Source organism: Agelaius tricolor, unplaced genomic scaffold (genome assembly GCF_023055355.1).
Source record: "Agelaius tricolor isolate 1412-34295 unplaced genomic scaffold, bAgeTri1.0.p SCAF_8, whole genome shotgun sequence".
NCBI classification, from domain to species: Eukaryota; Metazoa; Chordata; class Aves; order Passeriformes; family Icteridae; genus Agelaius; species Agelaius tricolor.
In genome coordinates this window covers 37,889,229-37,909,234 of record NW_027269268.1, presented here as the reverse complement: position 1 = coordinate 37,909,234, position 20,006 = coordinate 37,889,229, and the positions used below count along the sequence as shown (strand labels likewise).

At 40.0% G+C, this 20,006-nt stretch overlaps 1 protein-coding gene across 2 annotated transcripts; it reads right to left on the bottom strand.

The window, feature by feature from the left end:
- Positions 1-843: 843 nt before the first annotated feature.
- LOC139592464 (OCIA domain-containing protein 2-like) lies at positions 844-15,265 on the bottom strand. Of its 2 annotated transcripts, none has more exons than XM_071432412.1 (8): positions 15,074-15,265; positions 12,441-12,570; positions 10,028-10,118; positions 9,203-9,256; positions 7,336-7,383; positions 6,233-6,338; positions 4,960-5,047; positions 844-2,539 (listed from the first exon to the last, which is right to left on the bottom strand). In XM_071432412.1, the coding sequence occupies exons 2-7, from the start codon at positions 12,498-12,500 to the stop codon at positions 4,966-4,968; spliced, it is 441 nt and encodes a 146-aa protein (XP_071288513.1). In that variant the 5' UTR covers positions 12,501-12,570; positions 15,074-15,265; the 3' UTR covers positions 844-2,539; positions 4,960-4,965. The 2 variants fall into 2 exon arrangements, with proteins under 2 accessions (XP_071288513.1, XP_071288514.1); XM_071432413.1 differs by lacking the exon at positions 15,074-15,265 and adding an exon at positions 14,670-14,941.
- Positions 15,266-20,006: the final 4,741 nt, after the last annotated feature.

Here is a 20,006-nt window from a genome sequence, read left to right as displayed (position 1 = left end):
AAAAATCCACAAAGATAAGCAGTCTATTGCAGTTGTTTGTGGTTAATGTCACTGTAGCTTTCCTCTTGCACCCTTTTTCTAGCCATACATTCATAAAGTGCACAGAGGCTTATCTATCTCATACAGCTATCCACTCTGTATGTATCACAGCTGAAGGAGGTATTTGCTTTCCCAATTTTAACAAGTACATGGACTGCACCTAAGCTGTGATATGCCTAAGCACACAGTTCAACTCCCTTGTCTCTGAGTGAAGAAAACAAGTTCAACTTTCCAGATACAAATGACTCACAGGAAGCTGTGTAAGTTCATTGGATTTTTTTAGCCTTTTTTAACATCTTCTGCCAAAGGGGAAAGTACAGCCAATTATCAGTGTAAGAAAACACTAAGAAAAGTTTAGTTTACCTTTGCAAGGTCAAATGCTTTTCCTCCTGGAGACCTCTTCCCCTCTTATTAAAGAAGAAACTGATTACCTAAAATCTTTCCCAATTTTTTTTGACAGGTCACTCCTAAATTCAAAGTACTGAACTTCTGCTCCAATTAAAAATAAATTCTTTAACCTGCTTGTATGGAATGCACAATAGCAATGGCCAACAAAGATTAGCTCATTAAACTGCACATAATTACTAAAAACCAGCTGCTTTTAACCTTTGAAAGAACAGTTTGCCCATTAGCTGTGCTCATTTTTCCTTTGATATGCATAGATTTTGTGCTAATACATCTTATTCACAAATTGCCTCTTTTCATATCTGTATCACAGTAACTCATGAACTTACATCAACAAAATTAGCTATTCAGCCTTTTGCAAAGTATGGAAACAAAGTTAGAAAAAAAGGAAACAAGAAATTTTATACATCAGTATATTTATTACAGAAAAATAATGGAAGGTAAAAAATAATCAGAATTACATTTAAAGAAAAGTTCAGTAGCTAAGTTGTAATCGCAAGAGGTAACGCTGACCACAAGAACAACCTCTGGGAGTCTGACATGCAAGGTCCTTGTCACACCTTCTCCTTGGTGTCACCTGGATGTAATGGCTTCCCTCAGATAAGCCAGGCACGACTAACCCTGGGGCAGCTGCTGGCTGTTATCTTGACAGCAGATGACAGATGAAGGGGAAGTAGCTCAGACATGTCACCAGTCAAGTTTTGGTGGCTATCACAGCATACCCATGACAATGACATGATTTTCACAAAGGAGGTTGCCTTCTCTGTGGGTGTGTAAGCCCCTCTCCCTGGAGGCCCTCCAAGGCTCACCTGCCTGTCAGAGCAGCAGCTGTGACCCAGCACTGCTGTGTATCCCTGACTCCCACTGGAAGTGCTGTGGAAAATTTCTGTAGAAAAGTAACAAGTGTAAAATTGAAACCCCTGTTGAGACAGGGGTTCTTAGTAGCTCAAGAATTCAAGAGGATAAACACCAAGTAGAAAAATATAAAATCTTATAGTATAGAAAAGAACAGGAAGGCCAGTCTAACCCTTCCCCTTCTGCCTGGTTGCTGCTTGGCTAGAAAAGGCTATGCGAGTGCTTTATCAGGGAGTTGAGTATTCAGTCTAATGACTTGGTCAAATCCAGAATGTCTTTTGTGTTTACTAACCAATTAATAGTTACATTATACTTTTCCACACTATATATTTTGCTTGAAGAATTTCTTTGTGTCAAGGTAAAGATGCCCACAGAAGCTAGTTCAAAAGAGGAACACTAGCCACAGGCATATTAAAGCAAACAGAAAAGGCATAATATTAAAGCAAACAGAAAAAGTCCACAGAAGACAGTCTTCATCGACTGACAGCCAAGGCCAAACTTTTCAGTAGCTGCATTTATTTCCATATGAAAGCCATCACTGTGTTTAGGGGAAGTGCCTGCTTTTGATTTGCTGAGATGTTTCATGGAAGACTGTGTCCTGCTGTTTGTAGGGAGCATGTGCCATCTAGGTTTGGGGTTTTCTCAGCACCTGGTGGCCTCAGATTTTATGCAACCATAAACTGTTCCAAAATATTGTGTGTTCTTGTTCATGATTTTGGTATCTCTGGCAAAGTGGCCCTTGTGTAAAATTGGCTTATGGGAAGTTGGTTCAGTAACTGCAGTCTGACAATCCCCTGAATTAGGTACTATTAGAGTACTCCATAACCAAGGGGTCAGCTCAGAGACTGGATAGCTGCTTGACTGTGCAAACCATTTAAACATCCTCACACCCTTTCTGTTTGACACAGACAAACATTCCAACATAAACCACTTTGTCTGTTAAACAAAGCATTGCCAGCATCTAAATACAATAGACAAATGTAATTTTTCAGCACTAAGAGCTAAATTGCACTGAAAAGAGGAAAATTAATGTGCTGAAAAGAGAGGAGTGTATTCAAAAAGTGCATCCCAAAAAAGAGGTATTTAGTACAAACAGAACTATGAAACAATATGCAACTATTTCAAATAAGTCAATTTATATCAAATCTAAGAGACAGAATCACAAAATTATTATTTCTAGTCTACAGGAAAGTGCCTTGAAAGAAGATGGTCCATAAGGTTTTAATCGTGTTCACCACATCTGTAAACAGAATAAAATGACCTGTTATTTATGTGAGTGCCACCTTGCTTTCAGTGTGAAACGTGGAACTTCTTGGTGATTTCTCAAACATTCCAGAGTCCCTGAAGATAAAAGACATTACCTTTGGACTCCTGGACATGAATACAATTTTATCTGAGTGGTCTTCCCAGGTACTGCCAGAGCTTGCACCATATGCTTCGCATGGATAGTGGCAAGATGTGCTCAGCAGGGGCTCTGTACATTTTTAGAGCACAGCATGCTAAATTAAGAACTTTTATTGAAACATAGAAGAGGTCTAACAACACAGAAAACAACATAATACTTACAGTACTTCTTCTTTTCCTAAGTTTCTAAAACCTGTCCATCAGAATTGATTTGTGGCAAATTCAAAATACCACACTGCCCCAAATATAATGGCTTTTTCATTACAGCAATTAAAACTTGAAAGAAATACACTTACCTTACATTTGTCTTCAGACTAGTTTTTTTACTAAGCTTTCAAGCTCTTTTATAAACCAAACAAGAGGATCTAAGCTGCTGGTAAAATGTGCAGCAATCAAGGTCTTTGATGAACGTGTGAGCTGGAGCAGGGAACAGGTTCCACAGCAGAACTTTCAGGACCCATTACAGGAAGAAAACAAGGAGATGCCTGTGGCATCTTTTATTCTTCCCCTCTAAAAGCTGCAAGGCTTCTTTGTATTTGAGACAATTTGGAATTTATTTAAAAGTTAATTGGTACTCGCATACCAGAAAAAATATTGTCAGCTCACAGAGGAAGGCTGAAAAATAAAATGTGTTTGGATTGAAGGTTCAGCAAGCTGCAGCTCTGACAAACAGCAGGGGTAAATCCCATAATAAATATTTGATTCCTCTACGCAGGTAATTGCTAGTAAATGACCATTCTCAATTAAATATGCTTTGGGGTCCTTACTTGAAATAAGTGAGCCTACATAAACATTTATTTAACACAAAATCTTCAAAAGCAGTTAATCAGCACAGTATTGCAAGAAGTTAATTAAGCTCATAGGTGCTAATGGATTTAGAATGTTATTTATTCAGAGTTATCTAAGTCTGGCTCACTTCCTCCTTCATGCTAGCACTAGCAAGAAACCCTTCAGAAAGTTCTGGGGGATTTTTTACCCCTGTCCTCATACCAAATTAGAGCAGAGAGGTGGCCTGGAGGGCCAGCTCACTCAGTGATCTCTGTAGCCGGCACAAGAGAAACACTGCTTCTTTTGGCGCAACCCTATGAGGTGAGCCTAAGCCAAAGTGCATTTTCTGCTAGTGGCTGAGCACTTGCAGCACTTGATGTAAAATGCTGAACCAGTGGCAAAGTTGATTAAAATCAGGACTTTATTCTAATGCCTTCTTTAAGGACTCTGAAAAGTCTTTCCAATCCTCACTGCCACAATGTATTGCTGCATAGTACAAGTCCATCAAAATCTCTCATCTGGGCAAGTGAACAGGTTCTGATAGGATATTCCCCCTTATAGACTGTCTGTGGGCATGCACTTTGGAGTAAGGAAGGCACCATCACCAATATCCTTGTCCAAACTGGTACATTACATATGCTAGACTCAATGCAACAATTTCTGTGTCAGACTTCTGTTCTTAGCTGAATAAAATCCCATGGCAGGGTTTCAAACAGGCCCTCTGCTCCCCTCTCTTGCAGGCAGCTGAGCTATTTGCAAACACTTTCACACATTCTCCTGCCTGTGAGAAATGTAGGCCAGCTTACCACAAGCAGACAGTGTGAAAGCATTCTTAAAAAACCCAGCTGCTGGCCTGTTTTTCATAGAGTGCAAGTCCTTTTAAACACTTGCCTACCTTCTACCCTGCAAACCCTCCTTTTCCACAGAGGGAACTTCCCCCTTTCTGGGGTGAGAACACCTCATGAGCCACGTCCCCTGCCCCACCACACCAGACTGCTCTTGCACCCACTTTCACACTACCCTACCAAGGCTCTAGCCAAATTGTAGAACTGAATGCAAAAAACCTACACCCAGCTGTGTCTGCTTTTAGTTCTCAATACTTCAATGCATTTTTAAATATCAACAAAATCCATAATTATTTGATCCTTAAGTAAAACAAGCTGAAAATTGAAAGGAGTTGTATTTGTTTTAATATGAGCAGTCAATCCAAATTAATTCCACTTAGGTCAATCATCAATACTCATCTACAGCTAAAGAAAAAATTCCACAGAGATGGGGGATTTAAAATTAGTACGAAAGGTATGTAAGGTAGAAATTAAGAAACAAAATTAATCAGGAGTTACAAATACAGAATATTTCCTCGAGTAATGCTTGCATTTTGATCCATTGTTAAAATCTGTAATTTACGCAATATTGTTCAAAAGAAGAATACCATTCACCATGGAAAATAATATGAGATTTAAAAAAAAAAATTACAAGGTTGCCTACCTGGCACTAAGTTGCTGAAGGACTTGAACCTTCTCTCTCATTCGATCCCAATTTTGCTTTACATTCTTTGCAAGTATGATGACACTTCCTACAATATGGAAAGCAAATAAAACATTGAAGAATTTTGCTGGATTTCTACTAATACAACCATAGAGCATGATGGTAAAAGTTCTTGAAGAAGTAATCTCTTGCCTAGATTCCCCAATTTTTGTAATATGGGATATAAACTGCAAAATATGACATCTAAATGCCTCAGACAATAAATGCCCATTAATTAATATTAAGTACTCCTTCTAGCAATTGCTAAATATAACAGGATTTTCTAAGCAGCAAAGGACAGTCCTTGCCATTGTACCTATGAGCAAACTGAGCTAGGAGTAAGGTGTTTAACACTTCATGTAATACCAAGTATATACATTGTTATGTGGGGGAAAAATACAAGTAGACAAATAGATGAACATTGAAGAAGCTTCCCATTATCAGTCAGGTACTTTTGTAGCCATAAAAGCTCATGCTGGTCTGGGGGAAAGACATGGAAAGACAAAGGAGAATGGTTTTATAGATAGGACTTTTGGAAATATGTTCTGTGGGCAAAAGGTTTATACAAGAAGCCATATTGAGAATGGAGAGTACACCAGGCAGCTGAAGGAGGAGCTGGGAAGAAAATCAGAGTCTGATTTGATGTGAAGGAGTACTTTATGTGAAATTAAGAAAACAATGAATAAAACATTCACGGAGGCACCAGGTGACAGAAGTCAACCACTGAAATCTATTCTATGGTTAGAGGTGCAAGGTGGAAAAAGCACCCCCTCAGTTTGTACTCTTCATGGTTTGGCATGACAGCATGAGGTTGGGCAAAGCCATAGAGGAGAGGGAGGTTGGAATACGAACTGAGATTGACACTGTTGTTAAAATATGAGAACATTATAAGAAAATCTGTAGCATATTTGGCCTGAGGTATGTTCCAAAGGAAGACTCAAAGGATCAAAGTGATAACACGGACAATCTTAGCAGTATGATACTAGAAAAGAGACTGAGCAACTGTTGTCACATCACACCTAAAAGCACAGTAATTTCATTTAAATAATGGATATCCTAGTAACAGGTATTACAATGAGTTTAATTTGCATTTACTGAAGAATGCGTAGTAGTTTCTAATACTGTGATATATGGTCCAAGATGAGTATCTCAGGATCTAATAATAGAATTTAAATTCATAGTTTTGCTCCATATAATTTTAGTGTGTTTTAGTCTATTTTAAATTAGCACAGACCTTTTTTGTTGTGGACCAATTGGTGCAATACCCATTTTCTGAAACTTTTTTTGGCATTCTCCCATGTATGACATCTTTCCAATGGCAAAACCCAAGACACCAGCAACTACAGAGAGAGATAACAAAACATTGTTAATACAACAGCTTAAATCAGGAGTGTGCTATTGGCTCCACTTTAATCATATAACAAACTCTGTACCACATCTTCTCAGAACATGTCACAAGCACATGTGAAATTATACAGGGTTTACAGGGGTGAATTCAACAACTACTGAAAACTGGTTACCTATCATGAGAGAGAACAACTGGTCCAAAATAATTGATACAGAAAAAGGATATGATATTCCTGTGTACAGGAAAAGGAGATAATATTTAAAGGACCAGATTATAGAAAATAAAATTAAGTCACAATGTCAGCACTAACAGTTTTTGCCTTTGATTGCACAACATGGTTTACTTCTAATTGATCGCACTTTTAACACCAACTTCTCTGGCCTTCTAAGAAGCTGGAACATCAGCTTGCCATACTGTTGCACTGTGGCTTTCACTCACTAGAGTCAGAATAAAAGACTACTTCAATGTCCTTGATTTCCTGCTGAATTTCTGCTGGAGAGGTAATCTATTTGATTTCTTGTCATTTACGAGCCACCTCAATGTACAGTACAGTTCCTGTGCTTCTATCTGTTTTCTTTATCAATCCATGCTTCTGAATTAGACAGTTGAGATCAATCAAACACATGAAAAGGACCATACTATTTTATATATTATAGTATTGCGACTTCTTGATACTATAAATTGTGCAATTTGCCAAGCACAATGAGCTGACATAATTTATAAAACAAAGTGGAGACTAGAGTTTATAACAATTTGAGATACTGTGTTACATAAATATAAGCTGCTACTGAAAATATTTACATTAGAAGAATCTCGTTTCATACATTTATTTTTAAACACATCAGAAATCTGATTTCCTAATCTGCTGGGGTAACATATAAATTGCAAAAAAAGATGATTTTGGAAAGAAATTCAGAGAGATGCATCTTTACAGGCATATTGCCTGTAAAGAAACCTTTTCTTTCCTTTTAGAATTGGGTACAACTTACTTGCCATCTTGGGGAATGGACCAAATCTTGGACTTGCTGAGAAAATGCCTACAATAAAAGGAAATAGTCAGAAAGCTTATTCACTTGAGGAACTCAGCAGCACTCAAAACCAGCACTAATTTTCCTACAGATTTTGCATTTCTTAAGGTGAAGATGGTATGAAGTCCATTAACTCAGATTTCAGTACATCAGGGCACTTTCTATTCCACTAGTTCTTAGTGCATGTGTTTTTTGGGGCAGTTCTAGAGTCCTAGGAGGAAGAGAATCTGGACTTTGCAGGATTCACCTCAGGCAGGAGTTCAGAGTGCAAACCAACATGAAAGCAGCAGTGTGAACCAACATGTCTGCCACTGGTGTCACCTGCAGTACTGCAGAGGAAGTGATGGTGGCTTATGTTTCAGCACAAACCAACCCTGCATATAAAACAGCAAAATTAAATCTCTTACACAGGGTTCAGCTCCTTGTGCTGTGATAAGTAGGATGAAACTGCTCTTTGGTAGCTTTCCATGGCCATCAATTAAAATTGTACCACTGGTATCTAGCCTTCCCCTGTGCAAAGATCACACATTTTGGCCTTTAAGAGGAGAACACAGTGTGCTAAACAAGAAAAGCAAAAATTATCTTTAGCTTTTCCACCAAAATCCACATTCCCCCAGTTATCTCAGGAGGTGAAGCCAGTATTCCTTTGAGAACTATGTGTCTGGCAGAGGAATGCCATGCTGTGGAGGAGGGCTCCACACAGCAAGATTACCATGGCAAAGGGAAGGGAAGTAAACACTGGTTGCACTGTTACATGCATTCAGACAGTAATAATGAGGCTTAGAAGCTCCAGCATCTTCTAGAGGCAGGGTACTGTGTGCAGCCATCAGAAGAAAGTATTTAGACAGAGGATTATTCAGCCTATGCTAAGCACAAGGGCTTTTGCCCACTGTGATCTATGCAATTTTATATTGGGTCTCTCGGGGGAGGGAGGAACAAAAGTGTTGTTTGTTTCTAATCACGCCCCTCCAACTGTTGACACACAGTAATGATTATTTACTAAGAGCATTTGTTATTTCACAGCTGATCAGAAACATCCAAGTACAATGAACAGAAACTGAGAAGAGTACCTGGTGCCAGAGGCTGGCATGTTACTACAGAGATAGCGCCGGTGCCTTTCCTATCACTGCTCACCCTTTTTCCAGTGTGTAATCCTGCTCTGACACACTCTTACTCCTTCCCTCCCTGTCTCCCTACAAGCTCATAGGTCAAGGATGGAGTAGGGAACCCACATCAGCCTCCTGTGATACAGCTTAGCAGACTTCAGGGTGGATGCCCCTCACTCTCTCCCCAAAACATCAGCCTCAACCTTATACACAGTTCCCCAGCAGGGAAACTGAAGGTGCCTGTGCAGAACCAGGTTCGTCCACCACATAAACAGAACACAATTTTCTTTTGTGTTAGCCTGCAGATCATGAGCCATCTCTGCAGAAAGCTCTCTGTCTCCTCACTTTGGCAGTACTCCTCGTCCCTTTGCACCAAAGCTGCAGTCATATTGATACATGGTCAGTGTCAAAACACTGCCAGCATTTTTAAACAGAACAGTGAGAGCTCCAGCCCCCGATGCTAACACCCTGCTCGGGCTGTACAACGCTCTGCCCCACGAGCTGCCCCAGTGAAGGCTCTACTCAACTCCAGGTGATCATGGTGACAAAACCCAGCCACCAGTCTTTGGATTTGCAAATTCTCTTTTCAGTTCATGCTCTTGCAAAAGAAGGACTGTGGCAATGCACACATAATAATCAAATCACCAATGCAATGATGGTAATGAGCAAGAAGAATATTGATCTTGAAAACCAGCACTTTAATGACAATTTTTTATCTTTACCTTTTGAGATTAGCCCCTGGGTGACAAGCATGCTCCCAAGAGATAAAGGAAGAGCTGTGAAAATGAAAAGGAGAGTAGCTGGTATCAGCCAAAATTTGCTACATATTTGGTAAATACTGTCTTATACATTAAATGTTTTCCGTTTCTAATGTTAAACACATTATTTCTAAACATTAACTTTGCTCACTGTCTTAATCACCTATTACATCTGCTCATTCAAATTATGTTCTCTTCAAAGCCACGATGTCCTCACACAGTGCCAGACATCAGCCATGCTGTAACATCTGGAGCTAATGCAATATATGTATATTTATTAAATAATAGTTTCCACAATCTGAATATCTCCTTTAACTACTGCAACACTTCTAATGACAACAACTCCAATAAAATGTTGAAACCCTTTTCAAGGAATTATGTAATTTAGATACAAACTGAAAGGGTGAAAGTAAAGGATACTAAAACACCAAGCACTGATCTTTTTAGCTGTCCTAACATACAAAGAATTCCACAAATCAAAGACACATAGCCATGCCTGCCTTCCATTCAAAGGCAAGGATAAGTATGTAACAAAGTAAAACATTCCTAAGGTGGTTGTTATAATAGACTTCAAGAATGGAACCAACTCTACAACTGCTGAAGTTCAGATTAAACAAGACCTCAATTCAACCACCTTTACCTACAACAATTATGCAAATGACTTAACATGACAGAGTTAACCCACAACAGTGTTCCAACAAAAAAGCATTTTGCAGACAGTTTTGCATACACACATCAAGAAGTCATTCTGTGTGGTAAGTGTGGTGAGAATGATTTTGGATCACTCACCTCTGTACCAGAAACTTTCCTGTCTGCATTCTTTAATGATCCTTGCAACCTCTCTGTCTTGAATTTGGGACATGGGACAAAATAACATTGGCTGAAAGCATAAACATGGATTAGTTTACCAAATTTAATCTCACAGGAAGAAAAAAAAAATCAATTAAAGAAGATAAATTATTTAAAAAACAAATAAAATACAAAAACCTCCAAGCAAAACTCCTCATTCTGTTGCTAGCAGTGTGATGAAATTGTGATACCCCAATACAGAAACAGAAAGGTTTTAGGTTTTAAGTATAGGTTTAAGTACAAACAACCCATCTTGTTGGTCTTTACTTTCCTAAAATAGCTCAGCTGCTGCTTACCGCAGAAGCATATTGTTTTATATCTGTTAGTCATTTCATTCTCATGAGCTACATTATGTCTCCCAGAAAGAAATGACAGGAAATAAAGGCAGAGTGGCAGTTTTCAAAAATCAAGTTCTGCTCTGTACAGAAGTCAACTGAAGTTCAATAATAGCAGATTTTGCAAGTAGAGGGTCAACACAAATTCTGCCGGACTCCCCACTAGTAGAACTTTCTCTCTGAGCAATTTAAATATATCCATGGCATTAACTGAACTCATACTGGCTTTACCCTAGTACAAATCAGGCTGCCAACAGACTTCTTGAAGGTAGCTCTTTTTTCACCCATTGTGCTTGTGAGGAAAAAGTGACAGTATTCTCCCTTGCATTCTATCCAGGGTATTGGCATGGAAACATATGAGGATTATTTTTCTTTCTTTAAGAAAAGACTCAGTGTTAAATGGGTATACTGGTTTCAACTGGACAAGAGTTTATTTTCTCCATAGTAACCAGTGTGGTGCTAGGCTGTGGATTTATGACCAAACCAGTCTTTACAATACAGGGATATTTAATTACTGCTGAGTAGACCTTACACAGAGTCAAGGCCTTTTTTGTTTCTCAGGCTGCCCCACCAGCTGGGGATGTAGAAGAATTTGGTAAGGGACACAGCTGGGACAGCTGACCCCAGCTGATCCAAAGGATATTCCAATTCCATAACATGACATTGTGCTCAGCAAGAAAAGCCAAGGGAAAGGAGTTGTCATTAAGTTAAAATTAATTGAAATTTTAACATTTTTCTGTAAAACCACATCATCTTCAAACATACACATTCTTGAAAGAAAAACCAGGCATCATAGAAGAAGCAATGCCTTGGAAAAAAGAGTACATTCATCTATTACAGGATTCAGTCTCCTTTTATGCCTGACTCCTTTTATGCATGATTTTATGGCCATAATAAGGAAATGCATTTACTGGCCATAGCCACACACTTCATATTATAGGTAATTAATATCTCAGCCCTTCTTAAAGTACTGCTCCCACAGAAGTTAATGGTGGAGCTGGGCAAACAGCTCAATACAGAATTGGCTCCACTCCAGATCATAGAGAACCGCTTCAAACTGGTTTCAGAGCAAGGTCATAACGCATACAGTAAAATACAATTTTTTTTTACATTTTACATTTCCTTATCTTTCAGGCTGCCTGAAAGATAAGGAAATGCATGTCAGAGCCCCAAGTGCACCAACAGGCTTTGCAACCTTTCTGCCTCCATACACACCCTGCCAGCTGTTTAGTTGCTTGAGCTCAGAGTCAGCTCTACCATGGCATAGTTGTGTAACACTGAGTTAGTCTGCTGAGAAAACAGAAAAGCTCAGAGAAAGCAGCAGGAAGCTTTACCCAGGGCCTCTGCCCTTCAGCTCAGGAGCTGTATAAAAGCTCAGGCCCTTGCCTTAACTGTGCTGTAGCTATACCATGGAGATCCTTACCCTGCCTTGCTAACCTGATCACCTAGCTTAGCATCAGACTTGCCTGGCAGTCACTGAACTGACTGCAGGCTCAGCATTGGATCTGCTCTCTTCCTCTTTTTGGGTACTGTGATACTGTGCTCCCTGTACCTGAGGCCCTATCCCCTGCCACCCTGCTGTCATTTGTGCCTCTTCCTTGCAGATCAGCCCAGTATTGCTGCCCTCTGGTAGTGACTGGTTAGCAAAAAGTCTTATCACATTTAAATTCCTTGATGTCTCCATCAGAGGAGAATGTTCTTGTGCTGTACTGTTCCCTTCTCCCCTTCTGAATATGTGCATGCAGAGCTTGATGGGGACAGGCTGTACTGGACTTGTACTCAGACACCATGGCTATGCCAGCTCATAACTCAGGGCATAAATCAGAGCCTTAAGATTCACAACTCCCAGCCCTCTGAGCACAGTGAACCAGGAAAAACAACACACCATCCTCTCCTCTCTTCATCTATATGCTTAAACTAACAGACACCTATTTCTCTCTTTCAAAAAGAGCAACTGAGGCAAAATCTGTTATTCATTAGCAATAGCATCGAAATAAAAGGGAGGAAACCCAGCTTACCCATCCAGGTTGCTTTATTGGAGGTGTCTGACTTCCCTGTTGACCTGTTTCAGAAGACATTGTCTCTTTCCTTGTAGTCTGCTACTGCTCTTGTTCAGCAGAAGTGTTTTATGCTTGGCTACTTCTCTTTCTGCAAGGTACAAAGGTAGAAAGTCAAGATATCATACTGATATTTGTAAGTCCAATGTTCATCTAGAAAGAAAAATGACCAGGTTGAAAGGAGTGCATTTTTTACAGCAGAGAGCATCCTGATACACAATTTACTGCACAGTTTATCACTTATCAGCAACACAGACTTGTGCATAACTTAAACAGGTAAGTCAGTAACAACAATTAAATGCTGAATCATGACCTAGTATAGTATGCTCAATCATAAAGAAATGAAAAGAAATATGAGCAAGTAATAGAAAACCTTTCTAATTTTTTAATGTATTGCAGGTCCAAGAAACAGCTTCTTTAGTGTGCTGTCCAGAATTACTGCACTACCCTCACTGCCCTCTACACAGCTCTACACCATCTTCCTCAATTTGAGAGCAATTTAATTTTCATCAGTCTCTTGTCACTTAATGCAAAAAAATGACATAAAAGATAAGAAAGACACATAAAACTTTAAAGATGTTTGTGTCAATCAAAAATGAATCAAATTTTCTTTTCTTATCTGCCTTTTTATTCTTATCTACTCAGAAAGCATACTTGTGCGGACGGCTGCATAAAATAATCACTGGAAACAGTTTCTAAATGCTGCAACAGATTTAAAGTGCTTGTCTTTTTCATGATAATAAAACAGCTGAGTCACAGGAGGAAAATAAAAAAAATAAAATGAAGGGAAAAGAGTGGGTATAAATAAAGATTACAGCTATCTGCAGTTTGCCATGGGCCTCCTATATTGGCCTAAGTACACATTTCTCCTGAATTATAAGTTATTCAGCTATGCTACTGCTTCAACATAATGAAGAACCCCAAAAATATTTAGCCCTTTAAGCAGCCTCATGGTATATCTCCCATATGGGATGAAAGCTGAGAGCTATACTGGCAAGAATGAAACAAAGAGACAGAGTTGATGTCATCAAAATATTATGTAACTGACTTATTAATATTCATACCTAGCAGACAAGCTGTTTCCTATCTGAGGAATGTAAAAGTGTTCTAATATTTCAAGCCCCTGCATCTTGGAAAGACAACTGTTATCCCAAAAAATAACTATATTACCATTAGCTTACTGAAGAAATGTAATTTCTTGTCATTTTCTGCAATACTCATTGCTGTTTTCTCAACCTTACACGTTATTCTTAGTGCAACAATAAAGTGTATATTCTGGGAAGAATTTCCCAGTTATATTATTCTGTTTCAATGAAATACCTATATAATACAAGATTAAATCAATGTGGTTTGCAAGGATCAAATAGTCAAAAAACTTATTTGTCTTTTACAAGAAATGTCCTGGATAATTTCTTCATTTTCAGAAGAAAATGCTAATTTTAGGCTCCTGAAAATATCTCACAGTTTGAATACCTCTAATGGGATGACAAAGAAGCAGTATGCAAGAAGACAGCTAAGTTTTTCAAATATGAGAGTTGTCAACTTCATACACTGTGTTTTCAATAAAAACCCCCCTTCTGAATAGGAATAATGACCCCAAAATTTCTAGGGCTAGAATTTCGGAGAAGAAAGGGAGGAGCCAAAATCGCTTGTATTCACTGGTCCAGGCAGTGGGCTGTGATGCCCAGGGCAGGCACCATTCATCAAAGATTTCAGGGAGGCACTTCAAGGACCATCGTCAGGAAGATGACAAGCCTCAACATGATGTTTCACACCTATCTGAACTGGTTCTCTGAAATAAGAGCCTGAGTTTAAAACAAAGGCGAGTCTACAGAGTAGCTGCACTAGGTAGTAAATGAAAAGGTCCGTACCAACAACCTGAGAGCGCAGGGCTGGGGAATGCCCCCGGCCTGCTCAGCCCTGCAGCGGCTGCTCAGTGCCCACACCCAGGGCAGTGCACGCCCGGCCACCACACAGCATTTCTTTCCTTGAAACAACCAATCAAGCTGGAAAAGGCCTCTAGGATCATCGAGTCCAACCTATGAGCAAACACCACCTTGTCAAGCGAACCACGGCACTAAGTGTCATGTCCATTCCAATGTCTAATCACCCTTACTGTGAAGAAATTCTTCCTAATGTTCAACCTGAACCTCCTCTGGCACAGCTTGAGGCTACGTCCTCTTGTCCTACCATTGGTCGTCTGGGAGAAGAGACCAATCCTCCCCTGGCTACAGCTTTCTTCCAGTTGGTTGTAGAGGGCAATAAGGTCTCCCCGAGCATCCTTTTCTCCAGGCTAAACACCCCCACCTTCCTCAGCCGCTCCTAACAGGACTTATACTGCAGACCCTTCAGCAGCTCCGCTGCCCTTCTCTGGACACGCTCAAGCACCTCAGTGTGCTTCCTGAACTGAGGGCGACGGCGCCGTCGGGCGGCGGCAGCACAGGCCTCGCAGCGGCCGCCTGCGCTGGGCCTGCTGCCCAAAGCCGCGCCCCGACCCCCGCCTTCCCCCGCCGTGACGCCGTCGAAAGCCGGCCCCGCGGAGCCCTCGGCGCGGGGAGGAGGAGTCTGACACTCACGGCCCCCGCCGCCCTTACCTTCCACGGGCCACCGGAGGAAACGGAACGGGATGGGCTGGGCTGACCTGGCCTGGCCTCGCCTGGCCCGGCCCGGCCCGGCCCGGCCCGGCTGGCCCCAGAAGCGCACAAGTGCCCGCCTTCCGTGCTGAGCCGCGCTGGGCGGGGGCCGGCCCGGCCGGGCTCCCGGGCTCCAGCGGCACCTGCCGGCCGCCGGGCGCAGGGACACCGGGACGGCCGGGCCGCAGGGTGCCCCTCGTGCCCCGCTCCTCGCTCCGACGAGGGCCCCACGGGCACTTCTCGCCTCCCGCTGCGCTGCTCCGGTAGGAGAACAGCGAGCACGCCAAGAAAATTCCGCCTTCTCGGATTTCTCCACTGAAATTCAGAACGCTCTTTCAGCAAGGGTATGTGTTAGTGAAGGTAACAGAATCACGGAATCATTAGGGTTGGGAAGGGCCCTGTGGAGGTCATCTGGTCCAACCCCTCTGCCAAGGCAGGGCCACCTGGAGCAGGTGACACAGGAACTCGTCCAGGTGGGTTTGGAACCTCCATGGGCAGCCTGTTCAGTGCTCTGCCACTCTCTGTGGAAAGGTGTTCCTCAAGCTGAATTGGAACTTCTTGTGGTTTTAGTTTATGGCCACTGATCCTCATCCTGTTGCTGAGCACCACCAAAAAGGGTCTGGCACCATCCTCTGGCATCTGCCTTTGAGATATTTATATGCACTGATAAGATCCCTCCCAGTTTTCTCCTCTGCAGACTGAACGGGCCCAGCTCCTGCAGTCTCTCCTCAAGAGAGATGTTCCAGACCTCTCATCATCCTTGTGGCCTCCACTGAACCCTCTCCAGTAACTTCTTGTCTTTCTTGTAGGAGGACCCCAATATACAACATACAGGGTCTGTCTTACAAATTGAAAATATTTTTTCTGGAAATGAAATATTCTTCTTTAAAAAAGAAACTTTTTTGAAATCTTCTTCTTTAAAAAGGAAATTCTACCTTGACCATTTTGGAATGAAAAGTGTTGCTTATCTAGTTTGATTTTAATACTACAATGCTTGTAAATAATTAAGTAAATAAATAAATTTTCATATTAACAAGAATTAAACAAATAAGAAAGGCATCAAGCAAAAATAATTTTGCAAGACAAAATTATCCTGAAAATGTCAGTTGGGTGTGGGAGGGGTTGTTCTAGGAATATTGAAAAAAATGGTTCTACTTTCTCTGAAATGAGAAATTCAATGCCTCTCTTTAAGAATAAGTTTTCTAAAACAAAAAATATAAACATGAGTTTTATTCTGCATTTTATTTTAATAAAAAAGGTCTCTGTTTCTGTTTCATTTTGCTTTGTTTTTTTTTTTTCACAGCAAGACAATAGTTTTCAGTAGAGTATCTAAAATGGTGATATGACACTTCAGTGCTTATAATGAAATGAATAGCCTGTGAGATCACCATTATACTTCTTCCTTTTGCATGACCTTGGCATCTCAGTTTCATAAGAATCATAACACGTAGTTAATTTTCTTAAGTCCAAAAAAAGCTCTCAGCTTCCATGAGTCTCAGCTACTTGAAGCCCTTTTCACCAGACTATTCTCCCACTCTTTCCTGTCAAACCAGAGGATCAGACTTTGCTGCTGCAAAATGTGCTTTTCACGTGGAGGCTGGGCAAGAGTGTTGTCCTAAAACAAGTCTTGAAAGTGTATCTAATACCTTTCTAATACTGGGATCTAAAAGGTATTCTTGGAAACATACACTAAAACTATTTAATAGATATTGGCTCCATGCTATTCTGAAAAATGCAATACACTAGAGAATCCCATGTGGAGTGAGTACTTAATAACCAAAAACTTCTTAACTGGTCCAGCTTAAACTGAACATAAAATGAAAGAGCACTGGAATGATAATTTTCTTGTGGGCTATATGTGTGCCTGGGGTAGTGATTGCCTAGAGATAGGATTGTTTGAATTCTTGCAAAAGAATTCTTGCAAATTTCTGTGCAAAAATGCCTATTAAAAATCAGTTTAAGCTTCTTTTCAATTGTAACTTTAAATGTAAAGTTGGTTATCACAATTCAATATGTTCTTCAAACACTATTTCTTTCCAAGATTTACCTGAAAGTTTTTCAGTGTTATAAAAATGGAGAGAAGGTAATAGACAGAAACCAAATGTAAGTGATTTGGAAGAGTAAACACAAAACAAAAGAGATTCTTACTGCTCCTGAACAAAACCAACTTTACACATCAAAGAAAAAAAAAAAACCCAAGTGATACCAAAAATAAAACAACCATTATGGAGTTGAATGTTTGGCTGAGGAATTATCTGTTGTCAGAGTATAGGCAGATCAAGGACTGACATTTCACAAACTCAGGGAAGGTTTACAGGTTCTGGCTGCTTGACTGAAGAACCTCTTAGAAAACACTGAAGGGTTGCCAGGGTCCTGAGGTTCACCACAGTCTCCAAAGCAAAGCCTTGCTGGTGTGCAAGTTTAACAGAAACACTCCACGTATGTGTGCAGTGCGTGCCAGCAGGAGGAACTATTACCACTTGTGTTAAACGTGGTTTATTTGTCTGTTACAAAATCAAACCCTGTTAATTGCTTGAAAATTCCCTGAGAAACAAAGCTCCACCCCCTTGCTTTGTAACCATAACAGAGCATGGAAAACGAAGTAAGAATTACACGACAGGGCATTGTTCTCATGCTGATGGTAGTAGGAGTTAAGGGCGAATGAAAAGACATGAAAAGTCACAGCAGGAAACAGTCAACATATTTCTGAGTAAAACATTAAACTGCCCTCACTACTTGCAAGGAATCATGTAAGTTTTCTCTGTCTTGGCTGATTCTTGGATGTACTTCTATTTTTTACTTGGCCTGGGCTATCTTTAAGAAGTGAATAGTTGGTAATTATGAAATGTTTAAGATACAGGATTTCCCCTTCTCAGTGTGAAGAACCCAGTAAAGTGCTTGCAGGGACCTGCATGTGTTTGTGTTTCCCATGAGATTGTGACAAGTGCCTAACTGTAAACTCACCCACTCCTGCATTTTTCCAGAGCTGCGGTTTTAATCCTAATCTGTGCTCATACTTTCATCCCATTTCTCTGGCACTTGTTTTTTTCCTCCATTTCTCTGGCACTTGCTTCTGCTTCTTCATCATACTCATTTCAGGCGTCTCAAGCAATACATAAGGACAACTTCTCACAAGGGTCAGAAAGTTCTTTTAAGTGCCATGTGTTTACTTGGGTTTCAAAACATACTTGTATTACAGTTTGAACCCAAATAAAGCATTGTGTTTTACAATCACTAGCTTTAGAAAAGTTTACCCCTGTCAACCAATGTAATTATGGGGCTGTAAAATTCAGATAATTTTGTTATGTCTGCCTTGGGGTAAGGGTGTCTTAAGTATTATTCTAGAATGAAAATTCTTCTTGTTCTGTGAGTGGAAGCTCCTACTGTAGTGTTTTCTTGACTTTACTGGTTTGACATCATTGTATTCCTGTAAAGATCAAATATTTTGCTTTATTTTTTGTCAAGTACACCTGTGGCACTCCAGGAATAAAAAAATAATGTAGTGAAAGGCATTGCTGCACATATATGTGTAAGCATTGACTTTTGTATTTAAGACATTATACCTGAAAACTCTCTCCTCTTTTGCTCTGATGCTCATACATATATCAGCCCTATGGAGAGTACTAGAATGTAACTTTGTGCCATGTGAAGCCAAATTAAATAGTTACTAAGAATCTCTGAGTACCCAGAATACAATGGGTAAATTTGTCAGGATCTGCATTATTTTCATTGCATTATGAGTTTAATGGAAGCCACACAAGCATATCAGGTTCACAATTCCAGTCATGTCTTGTTTTACTGGAACTCCACCTCTGAACCATGAAGCAAGATACTGTAATTACAAAAAGGGTTGCAAAATTTTTTTGAATATTTATTGGCTGAATACATGCTGTGAGCCTCGAGCTCCACTAAGCAGCTCCAAAAGCAGCCATGTTCTGGTTTATTCTGGCCAAAGTTCTCATCTTCCATTTGTATCACACCACCGTGAGATGAAAAGGGTGTCATCACTCACATAATCCTGATATCCAGTCATAAGTGAGCTTGGTGACTATTCTGGTATGACTTTTCTTTAATGAAGAAAAAGAAAGATGCCTTTAGTGACATGGAACTTGGAGAAAACAGAGAAGCTCATTAAATCTATGAGTCTCAATCTTCCTTCCCCTGTGAGGTCAACTTTTCCATCAAAATACTTTAATTCTTCTGTGGACAGTTAAAACACATTTCAAACTTTTAAAACACATTTTCAAATAGCAGCCAAAATTCAACAGAGTTTTTGTAATAACCAAACCCCATCATACTGCAGGGTAAATGAATCACTTGACTTTGAGACTTCTAGGGCAAAATTTAGCTTAGCACTATGTCCTCTTGATTGTGTAGACCAGACTTTATTGCTAATAATAGGTCATATAGATGTTAGGTGTTTATAGTTTACTCCTATGGATTTAGAGTTTCACAAACTGGGGAAAGAAAATGCATACCGTAAGGTTTATTTAGAATGGGACAGTCTTTTAAACACAAATTAGAAGATACAGATGGTGGTTCTATAGGATGCTGTATGAAGATTATTAAAATTTAAGATGATGGTATATTCCAACAGTAAAAGGACTTCTTAGTTCTTAGCTTATATTTACAGTTTTGCTTTTCATGCCCCCCCAAAAATTCTAAAATTGAGATTTTGTTTATGTAATCTTTTTGCCAGAACTTGGCAGCTGTGATCATGGCTGGCTCAATTTAACTGACGATTTCTTCTAAAATTATTAAACATAGTTACTCAGGAATCTCAGCAAACGAAATGCTTCTTTTGGTGCTTTTTGTAGACAGCACTGCTTATCAGAAGTCCTTACTCTGCTATACAACAACACACATTTCACAAAGGTGAGCACAGTGCTAATTC

What these genes read in the sequence shown, in the direction of transcription:
- LOC139592464 (XM_071432412.1), bottom strand. Translation starts at nt 12,500, where the DNA reads ATGTCTTCTGAAACAGGTCAACAGGGAAGTCAGACACCTCCAATAAAG. An exon ending in CCAGGGGCTAATCTCAAAAG is followed by an intron (nt 7,384 to 9,202) that starts GTAAAGATAAAA and finishes CTTTTATTGTAG; the next exon opens with GCATTTTCTCAGCAAGTCCA. An exon ending in TCCATTCCCCAAGATGGCAA is followed by an intron (nt 6,339 to 7,335) that starts GTAAGTTGTACC and finishes CTCTCTCTGTAG; the next exon opens with TTGCTGGTGTCTTGGGTTTT.